We start from the raw sequence: 20,885 nt of genomic DNA, 5'->3' as shown, positions 1-20,885 counted from the left end.
AAACTGCAGTGCCCACGTTCATTGTAATCAAGAAGCTACTCATTGATGTGTTTTTAATAATCTCATAATGCTTTTTTTCTACAATAATTTCAGGTGAACAACTTTCTATGGTACAGATGTTGAAGCTTTGTCTGGCTTTGGTTACACAGGCGTCGGTCAAAATGTTTCTGAAAGGCTTCTATATTCATACTTTAAGGCAACAGACACACATCAAGTTACTGATGATGCGTTTGTCGCTGTATTTTTGCTATTGTTGTTGTTATTAACATAACAGGTTTCCAGCAAAGCAAACCATATTCGTCACTGTGATTCAACCATTTAATAAATACTTTCACTTCTAGTTGTTCTCGATGCACACTCCCTTGCTGTTTGTCTGTGCTGCAGTGAAAGGAAGGCGAGTACCAGGCGAGGGAGAGGTGAGCGCAGGCACCAGCGGCCACCAGCTCTTACTACAAGCCCACCGGGGAGCCTTGTCACATCGCTTCAGTCTCCATACTGAAATATTCTAAGTAGCAATTAACTTCCTCTGCCTGGTACAGTTCCCTCAGCACTTGGCACATTAGCCATCAGTCTCTGTTAATTACTATTAGCATTAGGTTTTAGAAGTGCATCTGTCTGCCAATTTTCACTAGTCGCCGCAAATGAGCGAATTTTTTGTAACGCAACGGCAGACACTTGAACATCCATCTGATACGTTAAAAACTCAGAGGAATTAAACGAATCCTGGATCTCCGTTCACTCACAAGATGGGTGCATGTAATGTCTGCAGGGCTGCGGTTGCGTCTGCGGCTGGGGCTGAGCCACCATGGAGGAGCCGAACGAGTCCACCACAGCTGGCTGGCTGGGCCCAGGGGTGGCATGGGAAACGTAAGCGGGAGGCCGCGAGGTGGAGCCTGGGCAGCACGGGTCAAAGGCCGAAGTGCTGCCATGGAAACTAGCCCCACTGTTTCCACCGCTCCGAACACTGCTGTTGCTCAGGTCCACTGGCAGAGTTTGCTGTGGGAGGAAAGCGGAGATGTTAAAGAACGGAGCCGAACAAACTTCTCCTGAGGAATGCACGACGTGTCTTCTTTTTTCCCACGGCTCACGTCATGTACCGTGCAGAGTGAAATCTACTCTTAAGTGCTGCTGAGTGAAAACATAGATTGGAAACCTTTGTGTATTCTGTTTCCTTCACTCTCTAGCTACGAGCTCTTTCAAGTCAGACAGCAGGAATGACCTTCTTTTATTAGTGATGCACTGATGCTTTGGCAAAAGAGAGAAAAAAATTAGCAACGAATGAAATCAAAGACCATCATGTTATTACTTAAAATGTGATCTCTGTCAACTACTTTGAAGACGCTAAATGTGCCTTTCTTTGCTAACAAAAAAACGATACATGTGTGTTTTGGTGGCCATGGAAACCAGGGTTAAGTAGACGCACTGCATGCTCGTCAGTCCAACACTCTGGTACAGCTGCAGTGTGCTGGCACTGAACAGAGCACAGCCGTACCTGGTCGTGGTAATGGGCTGCGTTACTGCTACTGCTGCTGTTACTGCTGCTGCTGACTCCAGCGCAGGGGGCGGGAAGAGCGCTGGGTCGCTCCACAGGGCAGCTCGGCTCTTGAAAGGGCACGGTGCCCGGGGGCTGCGGTGCTGGATGATGGACATGGTGGAGAAAGTGGTGAGCGTTGCTGTGGCTGTGGCTGTGCTGAGAGCCGCTGGTCTGCTGAGAAGATGACGCCTGCAAACAGCTTGAATGGGAGTGGCTCAGGGACAGGTGACCAGGAGAGGGGCCTCCACACGGGGAGTGCTGCTGACAGCAGGATGGGAGTCTGGGCATGGCTGTGCCTGCGTTTTCTCCCGCTGTACCTGACAAACCTGGTCTGTTGTCATCTGATGAAGAGAAGACATATCGTTAGCAAAATGAAATGTAGGACGAGACAGCAAGTTAGCATACTACAGGGCAGAAAAAGAACAGAGACGTGACTACACAATGCAGATTGGTTCATAGTTTATCTTGTTAACATTAATCAGCAGCTGAGAGAAGTAATCGCTGACCCAAACCGCTTTTGGGCAAGAGTTGAAATGAAACGGTCGACAGCAGCTGGTTTCAACATGCCATGTCCTGTCTTACCCTCTGTGGCTGTGCGAGCAGAGCCACTTGGCCTCTGTGTGTGCATACTTTCAGGTATTGAACCTGAGCAGCTAGTGGAAGGGCCTGGGGCATCATTGAGCTCTGAGGTAGAGGCATGATGGGAAGATGATGACGAGGACGACCTGACTGTTTGAGGGTGAATGCTGCCAGAGGTTGTTGGCACAACTGAGAGATCTAGGGGAGACAAAAAACAAACAAACTGTCAAGTCATCATGTAGATAAGGCACATTAATGACAGTTGTGTTTTGAGGAGGAGCTACAGGAATCACGCCAGAAGAGGCAATGCCAAAACAACAGTTCGCTTTCACGGCTCGAGTTACTGACAGAAAGGGATGTCAATCGATCCGAAAAAATATTTTATTTGTAGATGTTTCAAAACAGCATCTAAGCTCACTACAAGAACAGGGATGTGTGTCTGGGTTGTGACTGCATTTGTGGTTCCAAACCTATCTGTTCTATTAATGCGATTCCTTTTATGCCTCATTAGCATTCAAAAATAACAAACCTCATAATGCAACAACCCTTAGATGTACCAGTTCTACGTTTCTTTGTTGTCTAAAAGCACAATTTTCACAGTTCACGTGACCACCTAAAATCCAGCTTGACGCTTTTTTTTTTTTTCTGCAAAAGAATAATTGTAGTGTGGACTGTAGCATGTGTGTACTTGTCTGCAGAGGCTTAGCCGCGGAGTCGAGGAGCAGATCTTATTAGCATTCCAGTGTGTGCACTCCATCTGCTTTTCATATTCACAAATTAATTTCCCCTCTTTCTCCTAAGAAATGCAAATACTCTAATACTCGGTGCCCTACCATTTTGCTATCCATCATGGGCGTGGGCCGTTCAAGAGGCTGACACACGACTCAAGACACAAACGACAAAGTTTGCAAAGCAGTCCACTTTTACGCAAAACAAAGTGCTCGTATAATGTAAATACAAATATAAATGTAAATAATTAGGGTAGTGGTTGAGGTTGCATGTTTAAGATTGCTTTTGGTAACAGTCATCATTAGCACACTGGCTCCTTAAATCTTGTATAGAGCTCTTATTGTGTGTCTAAATTTGAAAAATAAACAATAAACAAATCAAGACATTGACATGTGGAATGACTAGAAGGACTGAAACACCTTGACAAAAAAAGTCCAGGGTGAAAAATGAAAAGTCAAGCACATAAAAGACAAGCCACACAAACACTGAGATACAACAGTAAAAAGCATAGATCCTATTTCACATATACAACAGCTTGCATAGAGAACACATTATTCACACAGGTGGGAGGCAGACAAGTAGAGAAGTGAGACTTCACTGAAAACTATGCTCAGTTATCAGACGTGGCTAAAACGTGCGTGGATGGAGAACTTACCGTCTTCATCGACGGTGAGGTCCACCACCTCCCCAGCATTCTGACGCAGTGGTTGGATGACAGTGGAGAGTCTGTGACGTCCACGTGGCTCCTGGAGACGATTCTGGGAGCAACTATTAGCCCAAATCCTGCCAAGACCACCCACTGAGCGTGACCTGTGGAGGTACAGACATTGAAAAAAAAAAAAGAACACCTGTTACACCAAACTGAAGTGCAGGACCACCAGGAATATTCTCACAGCTCAGTGAAGCATTTGCTACACCAGAGCCAGACACTCCAAGTTCATGTCCAGGACAGCAGCCGCTCTGACAAAAGGATGCTGGTGTAGCACACTGCTTTCACTGCAGTGTCTAAAAAAACTGTGCATGGCAGGACTATGTGGCAAACATACAAACATAAAATCAAACGTCCTTGAACACCTAAGATAAGATTAGATTCCTTTATTGTCATTGTATACACGGAGCACGCACGACGAGATTTAAAAGCCTAATGCAGGTGCATGGAGGGAATATAATAAAAGCATAAAGTCTTTCGGTTGGCACGTGTCCATTTTCAGCTCTGTTTTAAAAGAATTAAGCCATCTGTGTGAAAGCTTCATGAGAAACTACAGCTTGTTCTCTCAGGACTGCCATGACGGAGCTCTGCATCCACCACCACTGAAATCTAAATCTTTCCATTCTTTCCAAACACCTTTTTTCTTTCCTACAGTTCGCTCAAATGCTCTGCACCTCTCTCTTGGCCTGCCTTTGGCCCTTTTTCTTCTCTTCCTTTTAATTTTCTCTCTCAAAGGCTCCTGTTGCTCTGCCCCTTGGCCTCTGAGACTGGAGTGAAAGGTTGGGGAATAGCCACATTTCCCTCCACGGTGCTGGAAAACCAGGTGATCAGAGGAATGAACCCGAGGGACAAGAGACAAGAGACTGTATGGGAGTGCCGTAAAGCTGGATACCATGGAGCTGCGTAGCGAGGGGGGATTTCGCTGCTGCTAAATGAGAGATTTAAAAAAAAAAAAAAAAAAAACACACACATGAGCAGTGGGAAATGAGTGGAGCTGATTGCCAACAGCACAGCTTCAGATGGATCAACTCAGATTATAGAGTTGCTCAGTGATTCTTACTGATTAACTCATAGAAACTTGACTAAATAATCCATATATAAATGATTTCTTTCTCTGTGTTTGCTCAGATTTTCCACTGACCAAAGACAGACAGGTCAGGTGAATTGGAGGCTTTAAATGGGCTCTGAGTGTCAACACAACAAGCTGTAACAAGCTCGTCTTTGTGTTAGCTGTAAGACCTCCGAAAATATTTCCCCCTCGATTGAAAAGCAAAAAGAAAACAGAATAGAAAAGTCCAATAGGAATTATGTGCTTCATTACGGCTAGAGTAAAAGAAGTGACAGATGAGGTGTATAGTACAGATGGTATGAACCCACAGAGCTGTTCTCCACATCAAGGAGTCACTTGAAGACCCTGAGAAAGCTTTAAAATCACACTGAATGTTCTCTAAGATTCTTGCAACAACCCACTTGACAAGCAGGGCTGCATGTTTACGCCCCAAAATGATAATCACGACGACTTCGATCGATATTGAGATCACAATTATTAATCGGCAGAACAAAATCTTTTCACTGCACTTCCCAAGTATGTATTAAGTATCTGAGCAGAGGGAAGCCTGCAGCCTCCTCACTCAGTTACTGCTGCAACTCTGACAGGTGTGTGATCACAACTTACTTGAACTAAGGCGATGTGATGTCACATTTATGCAAACTGAAACCAAGCGATGTCATCTACACAGGCTGTTTCCTATAAGGCGAGTTTTCAATCAATGCTGCAGTCAATCATGTATTTTTCATTTTGGGAAGTCGAAATTAATACTCAGTTAATCGTGCATCTCTGCTGCCAACTACTCTCAAAAATTGTGTGTTGTTTCTGTTTGCATGAAGTGTTCATGACATTGTTTTTTGAAAGCTTCTTCACTTTACTGTTAGTGCCTAAAACATTTACTGTGACTAACGTTTTGTGATGTTACCAACTGGTTAAATTAGTGATCTATTCCTCATTTTGTAAACTACTCAATTAACTGCCTGCTTTGATCGCATTCCTTGGATGTGTTTAACACAGGAAATGCCTTCCTCACTGCTGTCTGTGATAAGGGGGATTCCCATTAGCTCATACTGTCTGCATCCAATTCAGCTTCCTGTGAGACAAGCTGCACAATGCCAGTGGAATAGAGGGAGGAAGCTTATTAACTTCCATGCTTCACAAATCGCTAAAGCAAACTTGTGCAGAATATGCAAACAAACACAGACACACGGCTGCAACCCCGTACAGAGCACACAGCAGTGAGGGTGGTATGTAGGGGGGGTTGGTGGTGGTTGTGTTGAGGTGTAATTGGCCAGCCTCCTCAGCTCTGGGTTGATCCCAAGGAGCAGGACTAGCCACTTGGGATGAGTTCCTAATTAAGCAGACCTGGGATTATTTTGTAAATATCTGTTTACCACTGTGAAGCCCTGAGGGTGGGGGGGTGCGGCAGCAAAGAGGAAAACAGTACATTGTAAATATGAACACTATGGGAATGGGTAGCTTGGCAAAGCTGAGGTTGTGCCAAGCCAAAGTGATGTGAGCCACACACCCCGGGGATCAGAGCACTGCGGTAATGTAAACTGCTGGGACTGATGCTATGGACAGCTAAGGCTGGGAGTTAGGGAGTAGACAGGAGGAGATAATATAAGGCGAGAACAGCACAGTGTAGAAGTGGTAAACAAGCTCAGGATTTAAGCTTTGCACCAACAAACACATTAAATATGTCCTCATAATTTAGGATTTGTAGTTCTCTGAGCTGACAACTAGCTAAAACTCTGAAGACAGAAATGTGTTTTGTGCACTACTCACAGAAAGTCTGATAATATTCAAACCATTTGTGACTCTACTGATATGCATGTCCTGAGCTGATCTGCAGAATCAGGGCAGGGACTGATCAAGGCCTTTTGATTGATCCATGTCAGCCACATAATCCATGTTTATTGTATCTCACTGCGCTTCGGGTAAAACAGCTGCCAAATGCGGCCCACAGTGCACCGTTAAAACACTGGAATCTTCTCCTAATGCACTGCTTTGCAAGTGACTCAATTGTGGAAGCGCATGAACAAATAAATGGCAGTCAGCAGGTCAAATCTGAGATAATCGCAGTGACAGCATGTCACTGAGCAATGTGAGAGGCACAGGTTTGGGTTGAAAACGGTCGCATTGACTTGATTTCAGAAGCTTTTATTCTGTTTTTCTGCAAGTGTTGCAAACCTGAATTTAAACTTGCATATTTTGTACAAGCTGAGAATAAAGAGAAGTTGTCCAAATCCTGTCCAAACCTTTGTGCTGCAAAAGTTAAAGACTGCGACTCTCATGTCCTGGGTTACATAGAAATACTAGAAAAACTATACTGCAGGCTTTGTGGTGTATAAATCATATCATTTTACTTGATTAAAACAAACCTAATTGTGCCTATAAAAGCACCGCAAAGCCTGTTAAAGTAAATGAAACTGCACAGAGTCAAAATGAAATAAATCACATCATATGTAGCCACTCAGCCAGCTGACCAGTCAATGATAAATCTTGATTTCCCAAACACTACAAAAAGTCAGTAAATCTGCAGGGTTGTATGCATATTGTCCCTGTATTGACTTAAATCACACACATTCCCAAATTGGACAAGTGGCTGTGTGAACAAAGATTTCATTGCTCATTCTGTTGGCCTTTTGATTCCCCGCCCTCCTGCTCTGCTGCTGCCCATCCCCCCGTTCAGCGAGGCTCATCCCTACATTCTCCAGCGAGACAGGACATCTTTGAAAGTGAGGAAAACAGGCAGATTAGACAAGCCGTGACATTCCAAGCTCGGCGTAATCACTTCCAGGAACTATTTCCAGATATCGCTGATACGTTAATATGAAGTGGGGGGGACGGGGAGGAGAGTTTTAAAAAAAATAAAAAAGGGAGACAGATGGAGGTTAACACAGAGGCAGAGGTTGGTGAATTCAGCTGCATAATCGCCTACATGAGGAATTAGGGGAGTACTGAGACAGGAGGTCATGTTATGAGAATGGGGAAGTAAGACTCTCAGAGGGGTGAGGAAAATGGAAGTGGCTGCAGAGGATGACAATGGCATACATCTCTTCTAAATGCATTGCTCTCACGTTATAAATATTCAGCAGCTCCTCTGAGAAACAGAGAACTACGATCCAGCCCTCAGATTATCTCCTCTTTTATCCCCGGTATATTTCCGTATAGATGCTTAAGCCATGTTCAAAAAAACACTGTCAGCTCCCCTATTTAACCATTTCCTTTCAAAGGGCCGTATCAGTATGTACAGAGGAATGATGGCTATTAAGCGGATTTGGCGAGACAGTTTGTTATTTGTTTGGCACTCAAATCTAAAGGATTCACATTTCACCTCACTGGTAATTTTTCAAACATCTTCTGCCTAAATCTTTGTGTAACATGGAGACAAAACGGTGAATCTTTTAATGAAAATCTAACAGAGCTGCATGTTTTGTTAACGAAATAGTTGAACAACAAATTCATCAGCAGCTAAAACTGATGCAAAAATGTCAAATACTCGATGTTTTGACTCCTCAGATGTGGAGATTTTATGCTTTTCTCTGTCACACGTGATGCAAAACTGAATAAGACGTGATATTTTATGCACGGATATCATAACCAGGGAAACAATCTCAGCTATCACTGTCATGTATATGTGTGTGAACTTGTTCTGGTTTTCAAACTGTCTTCAAAACAAACTATCAACAATTTAGAAAGGCTTGGACGGTTGGAAAAACACAATCAGGTTATTAGGAATGTTGGGTAAACATGTTTTATAGCAATACTCAAACACCTCCTGTGGTGTTTGTCCATCACTTGTTGTTGTTGTTGTTGTTGACGTATGGTTTTAATACGTGACCTCCTCAAAGTTTCGTCCCTGCCACTCCATCTGCCATCCACCTATGAGACGCTCTAATTATAAACCTGCAGCCAGACAGTCGGTTGGCTCTACGATGTTTCGTAAAGGAAGTTAAATAAAAAGGAGCACTGAGCAGGTCCCCTCGGAGTGATGTGGTTTCATGGCTATAAACAAGTAGGCATGCAGCTCCACTACGGCGGCTTTCTCTGGGCAGCGTAAGCAGAGCCGTAGAATTCATGAGCAAAGCAAAATCTGCTGAAGCGCTCCACCCCAACCAGCAACTTATCTTTAAACACAAGCAATTAGCAATCTGCGCTTAACTCCTTCTTCTAGCTTTATCAAGATTGCAACACCTGCTTACACGCAGCGATACAGGCAGCAGCCACAGTAGAGCGTCAATAAGGAAAATACTACACAGGAATGATTACAACGGCAGAATATCATAACCTAGTATCACTGTAAACAAAAAGTCCAGGAGGGCAGAAAGTATTAAGAGCTTCTCTATTTAAAATCGAGCTACTTCTAAAAGACCAAAGCAGGACTCACGTGGAGCATTAAAAGCTGATGTTGCACATGTGTGATGTTTGTCTTTGCTGGCGTACTGATAACAGCAATTTGAATTAAAATGCGATTTGATAACTGGTGCCACAAGTTCCGCTTTTCTCAGCTTTCCACTGCGAGCAGCGCAAGTAAAGCCAAGCAACAGAGCCGCGATTCATTTCAGCAACACATGATGTCAGCTCGTTCGATGTGAATAAGAAGCCAGAGCGCTCAGGCCTGAAATCACGGAATAAACCCTCGTTATTTAAGCAATTTCTCCTTTAAGTTTTGGTATCAACACACACACACACAACAATAAGGGCATTCATAAAGAGACATTTTTTTGGCCATCTTTAATTTATACATAAAGAAATATATTTCCAAACAAGACATGTTTAATGGCAAAAAAAAATGTAAATGTCACTGTAAACTTTTTGTCCTCTCTTGCTGCATCATCCGCTGCATATTTAAACTGAGCATTTGTAGGTTACACATACACTGCTTCAGTTTGTTGCTTGTTTATGAGCACAATCACATGTGTGGCAGGCTCATGAACACACCACACTGCTACTCAGTTATAAAATACTCAATCCCCCGATGGAGAGAGGGAATGCTATTGATTAACACCCAAGTTCACATATAGCACCGCTCCAAAAGCAGACATTAGTAACACCGCAACATGTCAACCTACTGCTGTATAAAAGCCAGCAGACATACAGACTACAGCAGTAAAAACAACATATAAATAGAATAACTAATACAGCTGATGACTACAGCGAAAAGGGGTTCTTCGTGTTCTAAAGAAAGGGGAACAACAGCACATGACCGGTCATGTAAATGTTACTGAAAAGCTTTAATAAGCCACAGGCTCCAACAGATCTTGGCTATTCACAAGAGAACATTTCTCTGATAATTGTGATAATCAATAACATTTCTGACACTTTCCACCCTGCCTGTGCATTGATTTATAGCTCTGCAATCCTAACCCATCAATCTACGGTTTGTTCTACTGGAACTCCAACCTCAGCTTATTTCTGATTGGATCAGAAGCCATAAAAAAATGTATTTTAAAATAATATTGCAAAAGCAGGTTGCACTTTGCTCAGAGTAGGGGTGTAACGATACCAGAAATTTGGCAGTCAGCACCACGACCATCGATACCAAGCACAGAATATTAAATGAATGTGTTGCAACATGGTGGTTAGCACCGTTGCCTCGCAGCTAGAAGGTTGCCGGTTCGCGTCCCGGTGAGGACACTCGGGATCTTTCTGCGTGGAGTTGCATGCTCTCCCCACGCAGCGTGGGTTCTCTCCGGGTTCTCCGGCTTCCTCTCACACAGTCCAAAAACATGTTGAGGTTAATTGGTGAATGTGAGTGTGCTTGGTTGTCTGTCTCTAAGTGTCGCCCTGGCCTCCCCCTGCCTAAGTCAGCTGGGATAGACTCCAGCCCCCGACGACCCCAGTGAGGATTATATATAGATAATGGATGGTTGGATTGATATTTCAACATAAAACTCGTATTTTACACTGGGGTGCTCTAGCACACACAATAAACGATAAAGTTGGTAGCCTACTGGAACGAGCAGCATCCAACTCCCAGCTAGTCAGTCAGACCTGATGAAGCCTCTTGGATGAGAGGTGGAACGTCTTCAAGGAACTAAAGCAAGTCCAGTTGCTATGATTAATCCACGAGAAGTCTCCCTAAACAACTCTTGTTGTGTCTTATGTCGCAGTGGACCAGTTGCTGCACCTGCATTGACTTGGTGTCTGTTCTTGTGCCATCCCTAACTCTGACCCTATCTTTATAATATATCATCGCATCGTTTTGAATCTGGCCGGATACCTTTCCTGTCCGTGACTCTACCCATGTTTCCTGCCCCTGAAAAACTGTGAACTGTCTAAAAGGAAAGGCTAAATGCATGCAAAACCCGCATTAGTATATTCTCTGTGGTATTTTCTCACGCATTGTTTGCACTTCAGCAAACTGAGTCACACCTGCAGCTGCAGAATCTCAAACTGTCTCGAATGGATCTTTAATGAATGCTGCTAAGTATACAAAACACTATCATAGCGTTTTTACCACTGCCCGGTTTGAGAGTGCCATACCTTATGAGTGCAAGTTTATAATATTTAGTCCACTGGTTAACCGCACAAGGCAGCTACGATGGCTCGAGCAAAACAAGCTGAATACACACTGAGTATGGAGACATGGAACACAACTGTATGTGGTTTGATAAGGCTACGAATGAAATTTTAAGTTCTTGCAATGTGCGACAGTTGCAGGCGGGATAATCAAATCAAGCTGGTGGAAGTAGGGGGGCTACGCAAAGACCCACAAAACTCACGAGTGGCGAGGACATGGAGCTGTAGCGTTCGTCTGGCAGTAAAAGGAACCAGCAATAATTACTCAGCTTTTTTAATACCTTGGTGAATATCTGATTACTTTACTCGTTATTTGATTCTTTGACAAATATGTGTTCACAAGTCTTAGCACTATACCAGAGCCACATTCCAACATTACCTTACATGTAGAGAATCATTATAACACACATCTAGAGGTCGAATTCATATACGAATCTATTTAATTCTGCAAAGCAAAGATCACACCGCTCGAGGCCGAGTCACACCGTCCGACGCTTTATTTCATTCAGCCTGCTGTAGAGCTGAGGTGCCTACCTGAATCCATCTCCGACTGTGACGATCTCTACTTCGCTGTCTGTCGACGTGACATTGATCTCCTCGCTCGCAGGGACAGCAGGAGCCGGAGCTGGAGATGCCTCGATCACCACCACATCCTCGTCCAGAGCACCTGAACACACCAGCGGAAGTTTGTACAGGGATGAAATACACCAGACACACAATAAGGCAAATACATATTGTAGTTTATCTTCTGAATTTTTACTCTCTCTACTAGATTTTGACAGTTTAATAACCAGGAATCACATGGGAGAATAAATGAAAACAAATAAACTGATATGATCTAACAACCAATAAACACACGTGCAGATTTTACTCAGTTGAGCGCTGGTTCACTAAGTGTGTTCACTAAAGCCAGCATTAGACTTTCCACAAGGGTGTGCATGTATGGGACTGAGTCCTCCAGCAGACTCCAAGCAGTCTAGAAAGTAGTATGATGACAAAACCTGTGCATCTGTGGCGTCTGCAGCTGTTTGTGTCTGCTGGGGGGTTTGACAAAGTCTTTGCAGTAAATGGTTGCAGTGATGGATCAACTGAAACAAAGTTGTGTTTTATAATTTACATGCAAGTACTACACTTTGCAAAAACTTATTTTGTGACAGACTATACAGAAGACACCAAGGACCCCAACATTCACACATTCAAATAACAAAATTCACACTCATATATTTTGAGCTTTTTAAATACCGATTCCAATTTTGTGATTTACAATTTCGTGACTTGTATGTTATATAACTCAACTGGCGTCTTGCGCGTGCATTAATGCCACCCACATCGTACACAAGGAACCCTGTTCATCACAAACAAGTTAGTCACGGCAAACTAATTTGAGACAAATGCATCGTTTTTCCTTTTCTGTCTTAATGGAGACTGTGCCTGCGCCACGGGAGGGTAATGACAGCAAGTAAACTCTGTGTTTTTTAGTAACTGAACACGCAGCTTAATCTATGGGTTTGTAGTGGGGTTAAGTCCGGACATAAATCTGTAATTTTAGTCCCTGCTCGTGGTGAAGATAATATACAGCACATAGTCAAAGGCATTATAGGTTTAATCGTGCTTTCAGTCTTACGCCTGTTTCTAATTATTGCCGCAATTTTTCAGTGCAAGTGAAAGTTGCTGACTCATGCATCGGGTGTGTGAGTCAAACTTACACATTCGCTCGCTTAAGCCTTCAATGTAAATCTCATACGAAACTTTTATGGTTCAACGCAGATGTCATTCTGTCAGATGAGACTTTGAGATATGTTTGATTATTATTACCAATACGATGAAATCCTTTCAAAATGTAAATGAATATGAACACTGCTTTCATTTTTAAGCAGAAAATCTGATCCATAGGAGCCTTTTAAAACAACCGAGACCATTTTAAAGTAGCTTCTACTGAAATGACTTCCTGACAAAGTTGGTCTGCACACTTTGTATGCGTCGGTAGTACGGACTGTTTCTGTGCGCATCACTAAGTGGATTGCCATGATAGTGGAGCCCATAATTCCCTTGTGTAATTTCTATTCCAGCTGCCTCATGAGAACTGCTGCTTAGCACCCTCTGCTAGTCTAGCTGCCTGACACTCTGGTAAAGCCTTCACGCAGGCACACAAACAACAACCCATTCTAACTTGCTCTGTTTGGTGAGGTAAACACCATCTTGTACTGCCAGTCCTAACACGACTAGATAACAAACACTCAAATTAAAATACAATCAGTCACATGTGATCACTTCCTAAAGTCCAACGTAGGCGGCCGATCGATCAGCCAGTCGCTAGTATGATCACAGGTGTAACTTGCATTTATCATAAGCTTAGTTAAGATATTGTTTTATTATCTTTACTTGTTGAGGTAAGACTAGACTCTGTCCCAGGTACATCACACACACCTGCTCCAACCTCTGGACATTTGAAAGGCAGGTTTCATCACTTGCCTCCTTTGCTTTCTTCCTGCTGTAAACAAATGCCTTGTTTCTCCTCCGAGACACACTGTTTCCATGCAAAGGCTGCTGCTCAACAGTGTCTGAGTTTTCTCCCACCTGCCTCCCACCACCGAGGCACAACAGCTAACTTTCCATTCTCCCCGAGGGCCACAGCAGCAGAAATATTGCTGAGGCTAAATGGCTACATGAAAGAAACAATGAGCCGAGATAGAGGTGGGGCTTTTCAAAGGATCTCATTCTCACAGTCTCGCTCGCTCGCTGGAAACGAGTGTGGAAAAGTTGTGGTTTGAATGAAGGAGCCGTAGAAACCGGTTATTCCAACAGGTACAGAGGGCAGCAGTTTCTATTAAGGCTCCGACAGTTGCATAACCACTACACGAATAATCGAAGCTAACGATTTGTCTTTCTCTGATCATTTTCTGCCTCCATCAGTTTCAGAGTTTGTCTTAAAAGTAAAATGTGCCCACAGGAGCGGTACGGCATTTGGCTTTGCGACTAAATCCATAGTGTTCATGTCAATAGATGCTCGTCAGTTGAAATAAACAGTTGAAACTATAGCGGAAGAGGAGGATGCAAATGGTAAACGGCAAAAGGCAGGAAACTACACGGAAACAGTGACGGAAATATGACTTTTGTTAGTTTCAGCTGTTTTCAAACAGATGAAGGGAAACTATTTTAACGATTATGCAAAATCAGTTTAAATAACTGATCATGCGATTATGTAATTATTGTAACGAGCCTAGTTTCCATTATCACATGTAAAGTGTTGGGCTCTGAGAAGCACAGCGGGGTAGCTATTCATTTTTCAGGAGTGCCTAATATTGTCTTATGTATGTTGTAGCATTTATCACATTAATGAAAAGCTGCAGGCAAAAGCTGCAGTACAGTTTATTGCATTTTCACCAAGTTGTGTCTTTACATAGCACCAGACGAACACACCAGAGAGAGGGAGAATCAAATCAGCTCGTGTGAAATGAAAACCTCAAGATTCTGGATCCTGCTTCAGTAAATCGACGATAATCGAGTTTCCTATTAGCCTGTGTTAGCATGCTTTAGCCACGCCATGGCAAGCTGAGCCCTAATGACGTGCGTTTGCCCTACTGCCTCATAGCAGGGGCTAGCCGCACCGCTGTGGTTCTTCTTGGCAGCAGGGCCGACCTGTGACAGTCTCCTGCTCTAAGCTACGTCTTCAGTAGATCAACTCGGGTGTCTGTGCTGGATACGAGTGCAAACTCTCCGTTTGTAAAGTCTTTCTGTGTTCAGCGCTCAGTACTGGTGTAGCTTCCATGTGGATCTCTGCGGTTTGAAGTTCAGTTTCACTCCTGCATTCCTGTTTGTGCTTACAGACATCAGCCACGGTCTAGGTTAGTTACCAAAACACTCATGCCAGCACAGCTCAGTCACTCGTGGCCCCTTCCAGGGAAAATGCTCTCTTAGTGAGACATTTTACAATCATCACACTTTTGCTATAGCCAATTAAATCCTTATTGTGCCATGAGGGGAGCTGGAAGTCTCTAATATATGCCTATTGAGGTCATTTGGATTTTTAAAAATGCACCACTCCGGCGACCTTTTTTGTGATTAAAAGCTGTCGCTGCAAACTGCATGACACACGTTCACCTCGTCTCCAGCACCAGCCCTCCCTGTGGTTCGGTTCGGCTTTTCAGTGCATATTAATTTCACGTTGCATCAATGTACTTCGATTAAAATATGTTAATTCATGCTGGACTGCATTTTTTCCTGCAGCATTCGAGATTGTTGTGCCTGTGCGCTCCAGGAAACATAATTTCCATTACTGTGATGGTACTGTTTGCCTTTTCTTTTCTTTTTTTAAACAAACTGCTAGAAACAATCACACAAATACATGTCCACGTTGTGATGTATTACTTTGTCTGCTAATGCTTCTGAAGCCCATGTTGTCTAGTGACAAACAGAAAAAGGCCCTGATGTACTGTGTAAATCTAAATCTTCTTTCGCTGACTGGTTATTGATAAAATACATACATAAATCAAAAAAATACAAACTCATAATGCCTGATCCTGATTACACAGTCTGGCCTCTGTAGTGTTACTCTGTGATGGCACAGCTTTATGCTATGCAAGCCAACCCTTTTGGTTTCCAACTCTCTTAACTACATGAGAGAGCCTACAAAAACATATCTCATGCTGTGAAACGCAACTCAACGATAAATCTGTACCAGAGTAATTTGTAATTACCTGTGGCTACAGCAGCACTGTTGGGCTGACTGCTGGTGCTGCTGACATCTACATACAGCTCGTCCTCTGCTTCGGTAGAAGAGGGGGAGGAAGAGTCACTGCTCAGCTCATCACTCGAACTACTGGTGCTGTGGAGTAGAGCATACTTCCTACGTGCAATCACTTCACGTTTCTTCCTCTGCAGTAGTAGTCGCTCCTTTTGCTTCTGCGTCCGTTGACCTCCTCCAGGAGCTGTTTTCACAAAGCGTTTCCTATGCAGAGGCCGTCGGCTGCTCAGACACGGCCGCTTCAGCAGCACAGGCTCAGTCTCAGACCGCACCCACTTATGAGAGCGGTTCCCCCGAGTTCGACCCAGAACAGGGCGCAGGCCAACTCCAGTGGCCCCTCCTGTTGTCAGGGCAGGAGCCTTGTGTTGGCCCCCTGTTGCTCCAGCTTCCCCATCGTCCTCTGAACTGAGAGTGTCCGAATCCCCGAATCGCAGACTCGATGAAGGGGAGGAAGCACAGTCACTAAAAGAGGACTCATGATTATGTTCATCCTCACTGGGGTGCTGTAAAAGTTCTACTCTGGGGCGCTGAGGTGCCAGTGAACTCTCACTGATGTGGCCCTCTTTCAACGAGCAGTCTGACGGCCCTGCCTGTTGGCCTTTTCTTTTTCTGCGCCCGGGGAGGCTCCGTTCTGAGTCTCTGTGTGTCCCCGTGTCCCTCAAGGGCCGATGCCTGGGCTCACACAGGGTTTCAAAGTCGCTACCAGCCTTTCCAATCACCTCCATGTTGTTAGGGAAGCTCTTGGCTGCCTCCATGGGCTCTGGGTTCACCAGTGGCTCCTTCAGATGCTCCTGTCTGCTGGCGGCCTCAGATGGCACCTCACTCTTCATGGTGGCAGGTCTGTCCTCACAAGGCAAACACCAAGTGCACTCGCATTAATTCCTAGGCATCCGTCCAATGCATTGCACAAAACCTAGCAAAAAAAAAAAGAAGAAAGGAAAAAGAGTCACACACACACACACATAAGCCCCTCAACACAACATAAAAGGAAAAGAGCGTTCTCATCTAAATGTAGGTCTGACCGATGAGCTAAAAATATTCTAAGTACTAATTCATTCATTAATGCTGAAAATAGTAAATGAATTAAAGGCTCAAAAAATATCAGGTGACTTGAAAAGATCAACTTGACTTCACGGAGCACGTAAGACATTAGCAGTAGTTTGATCAGCTAAGTGAGTACAACAACATTTAAATTAGCTTTATTAAATGTAAAAGTTCTTCTACAGTCTGAGCACAGAAGAACCAAAAGCATCAGATATCGCTAGACTTTGGTTGAGTCTTGTCTTGAACTACATACAAAGCTTTTTAAAGATAATTCTATTCCTCAAAGGTCGACATTAAAGCACAAATGACTACATAAATGACTATAAACTACTACTAATATCGTATTAGTATACTAATACTACTACTACATTTAGTAAAAACAGAAAAACTACTGTAAACTGTTCTCTAAATGTCTGACCACATCCATACGTTTTTTTTTTTGCAATACAGACAATATGATAATTACGTATGTCTTTATGCTATCTACACTGAATTATTCAACATTAACCTTTCCAGCATCTCACAGTCCAATCAAACAAACATTACTACAAACATAACAATGCTTTGTGGTGTTTAATGTGGGGCAATATGTTCCTTCACTAAGCCATTCTGTTTGTTGGTACACATTAAGACTGCGTGACCCAAGCCTGCTGATTAAAGATAGAAAACAGGCACGCAAAGATTGAGTCAAAAGCAACGGATGATTCAATACTGATGTGTTTGCTTCAGTGTTTATTCCAGGCGACGCATGAATCAGGTTAAATCAAAACGAGATCTCAAAGGGAATATCCAACATGAAAGTAACTCTCATGTTTATGTCATGACTTTGAGACGGTTGGGGCTATATTTGGGTGCAGTAACAAGTATATCCCAAGAGGCTCTTTAAGTGTGCTGCAGTGGGGGAATTTTTCACTGCGGTTTAAGGTCTCCCAGAAAAATGCCAAATTCCATCATTTCTACAATTTAGGAACAAAACAAAAAGTTGGTCTCGTGTGTACTTTCAGAGGCTGACTACACCCTTTTGCCAGCCAGCAGTGGTGTTGGCACTGGCACGGGTTACAACACCGGGGGGACAAGAGGGTCTGAGTGGCATCAGCAGCAGCCAATAAACTGAAAACATCTTTAAATGCAATTCATACTTTACTGTAAATAACCTGATGTAATGTAGATTACTCTCTTGCAATATATCACATATCCACTATCCCTTACATCAGGGGTGGGCAATCCTGGTCCTCGAGGGCCACAATCCTGCATGTCTTAGATGTGTCCCTCACACACCTGATTCACATGATCAGGGTCGTTATCAGGCTTCTGCAGAGCTTGATGATGAGCTGATCATTTGAATCAGGTGTGCTGGAAGAGGGAAACGTCTAAAACATGCAGGATTGTGGCCCTCGAGGACCAGGATTGCCCACCCCCGCCTTACATTGTGATATCAGTGACAAAATACTGTAATATCACTGTCTGTTAGGAATCGATTCCAGAGTTTCAATGGGAGTTGTGTTTTTGTTTTGTTTTTTTACATGTAGTGTACCCAGAATGCAAAGCTTTACAATACAATGAAGATCTATTATAGCTCAGACTTTATATAACTGGTACTATTCCAGTGAAAAGATGTTTCGATCTGCTCCAGTACTGATCCAGCACCGTTGTGTGAATAACCCAACTATGTTTTTCAGACTTCAACACGTGTTCTCACGGGTTCAGAACAAATTCGACGGAGGAAGAGAAGGCATCATCACCTATACATATCTCTGCTGCGGAAAGTGCCGTGTCATAAACTAAAGGTGTTGCAAACGTACAGCAGAGGACCTGTGGTTTTCAGCGAACAGTCACATAACTTGCGCGCAGTCGTATGCACTACATGCACGTGGTGATATCACCCACAGCAACAAGCCGACCACACTTCTAGATATGATGTAATCAGAAGACAAAAATCATGCTGCTACTATTTCAGAAAGTGATTTCGGAACATATTGTACCAGCCACTTTCTATGTGGCCATCTGGAAGTGCAAGTGATGTAATACAACACACAAAAAAACAAAACCAGTGCTTTGTTAGTCCCATCCACATTGATTGCTGGGACCGCACAACTCAAAACATTAAAACATTTGGACGTCCCACTGCCAGCTACTGCACTCAAACCATTTTTAACACATCATTTTCCTGCACAAGGTCAGTCGTTAGGAAATGCAAAAGCCATTCTCTTTAAGATGCAAGTCCCAGCTACAAATAATAGTACAGAGTTTGCTGTTTCTCTAGCACTGCCTTGGCAGAAATGTAACACAACAACATTCCTGATCCCATTTGCTGCAGGGTATTTGTATTTGTATCGGCATTTGTGCACAATGTTAATGTATGTTGGAGAGCATCTCATTTTCTAACAGACAGAAAAAAGGCACCCAAAAATGGCTCTGAATTCTTCATTTATAGCCTATTTTATAACTGTATGCCGGGCTGTCACTTGATTTGAAGATGCAACTTCTGTGACAAGAGGGATGGATGTTGGGGTTCATGTTGCCAGGGGGTGATCTGCTCTGAAAGTCAATGCAACTGTTGGATTTAGTGCTCCCACCAATGACACATGCAACAATGCTCTTTTTTTTTTTAATGCTTTTATATCAAGCTCACTGGTGAGTGAGAGTCCTTCAGATGCCACAGAGAAAGCTGCGCAATGACATGCATGAATTCAGGGCCTTAAAGGACAGCCCAGAAGGAAGAAAAATCCCCAAGCAACAAGGCTGAATAATAACAACACATATTTATCACTGACGAGCAGAAAAAAAACAAGAGATTTCGCAGCTACTAACAAATTAACTCGCAGGAACTACTTCCAGGAGAAAATGTATGGTGTAGCAGAAATGGCAACAGCAAACCAATTCAAGATGTACGACTGAGGCAGGACTACCGATACCCACAGTACTTTGAGACTGTGAAACCATACTGATCAGACAAGCAAAAAAAAAAAAACAGAGCTACATAGATTTATTTAGGTTATCGAGGCTGAAACTGAGGCTAAGCATAGTTTCTACAACGCTTAACAATTACAATGAGCCCAGCTGCAGTCTGTCTGTGTCCCACAAACGCTGCTGAAGTGACTGAGGCCAGATGTACCAACAGAGAAACACTAAAATATAAATTATCTAGTGCTGGCCGTGAATGTTAAGACTATTCCGACAACGAATGCCGAGAAACCACAGTGGACAGACAGCCGTTTAGCCTGACAAATACTCCAGACAGAAGACAACAAAGACAACACGTACCTGGGTCTAAGTCCTTTTTTCAAAATGTGTCACCGTCCTTTTTGTAACATGCGAGGTTAAATCCTGTGGGGAATAACAACAAGCGTTGAAAACGGACAGTTATCTCAATTTCAGCCCTGACTGCAACTAGGCAGGCCTACACAGAAATCGCGACCCGAGGACGGCAGTGGCTGAGATTGTGAAACTGACAACACAGTCCCGAGCTGAGCCGAGAAGCAAAATCGAAGGCAATGGGCCCTGGAAGGCTACGAGCTAAGCTAAGGCTAGCTCCACTTCACTCATCAAACACTCGGTTATACTCAGCCATTTTGACTCGCGAACGAATCCTAGCGACCCTCGAAAGGCAGCACGACCTCTCCGTTACGTCTCTACTTGACAAGATAGAAATGTCTCACTATTTGCCCTCGACGAAGTTCCCATTCCTGCCTTCCGAGGCATCCACTGTTGTTTACCCAGCAGGTCGTCTGTTGGCTGGCTACTGCTACAACACAGCCTTTTACCCGGAGCGCCGCACGGGGGCGCCGCATCCCCACCAGCCGCCAACCGCTTTACGACACTTTGCGACAGCTTCACTTAATCCTCTTTAAAGCAGCTCTGTGGGTAATATGCGAATATTGTTAAGAAGACACGTTCTCTTCGTGCTGGCGAGAAGAAAACACACAAAATACTTATAAAATAATAGTTATAAACTCATATTATAGAGGAT

General features: G+C 43.6%; 1 protein-coding gene across 5 annotated transcripts in view; it reads right to left on the bottom strand.

The window, feature by feature from the left end:
• Positions 1-20,645, bottom strand: part of rnf111 (ring finger protein 111) — a 29,930-nt gene extending 9,285 nt beyond the window's left edge. For 3 of the 5 annotated variants that reach the window (XM_008300447.1, XM_008300450.1, XM_008300451.1), the window contains exons 1-7: positions 20,180-20,620; positions 15,825-16,784; positions 11,662-11,794; positions 3,498-3,652; positions 2,117-2,311; positions 1,493-1,875; positions 744-996 (exon numbers count right to left, since the gene is read on the bottom strand). In XM_008300447.1, coding sequence (XP_008298669.1) covers positions 744-996; positions 1,493-1,875; positions 2,117-2,311; positions 3,498-3,652; positions 11,662-11,794; positions 15,825-16,701 — 1,996 coding nt within the window. In that variant the 5' untranslated portion in view covers positions 16,702-16,784; positions 20,180-20,620. Of the gene's footprint in view, positions 1-743; positions 997-1,492; positions 1,876-2,116; positions 2,312-3,497; positions 3,653-11,661; positions 11,795-15,824; positions 16,785-20,179 lie in introns of all 5 variants that reach the window. The other 2 variants (XM_008300448.1, XM_008300449.1) reach the window with 2 other exon arrangements.
• Between the last annotated feature and the right edge of the window lie 240 nt (positions 20,646-20,885).

This window comes from Stegastes partitus, unplaced genomic scaffold (genome assembly GCF_000690725.1).
Source record: "Stegastes partitus isolate 25-593 unplaced genomic scaffold, Stegastes_partitus-1.0.2 Scaffold1542, whole genome shotgun sequence".
In the NCBI taxonomy this organism is placed as follows: Eukaryota; Metazoa; Chordata; class Actinopteri; family Pomacentridae; genus Stegastes; species Stegastes partitus.
This window is presented reverse-complemented; position numbering and strand designations above follow the sequence as displayed.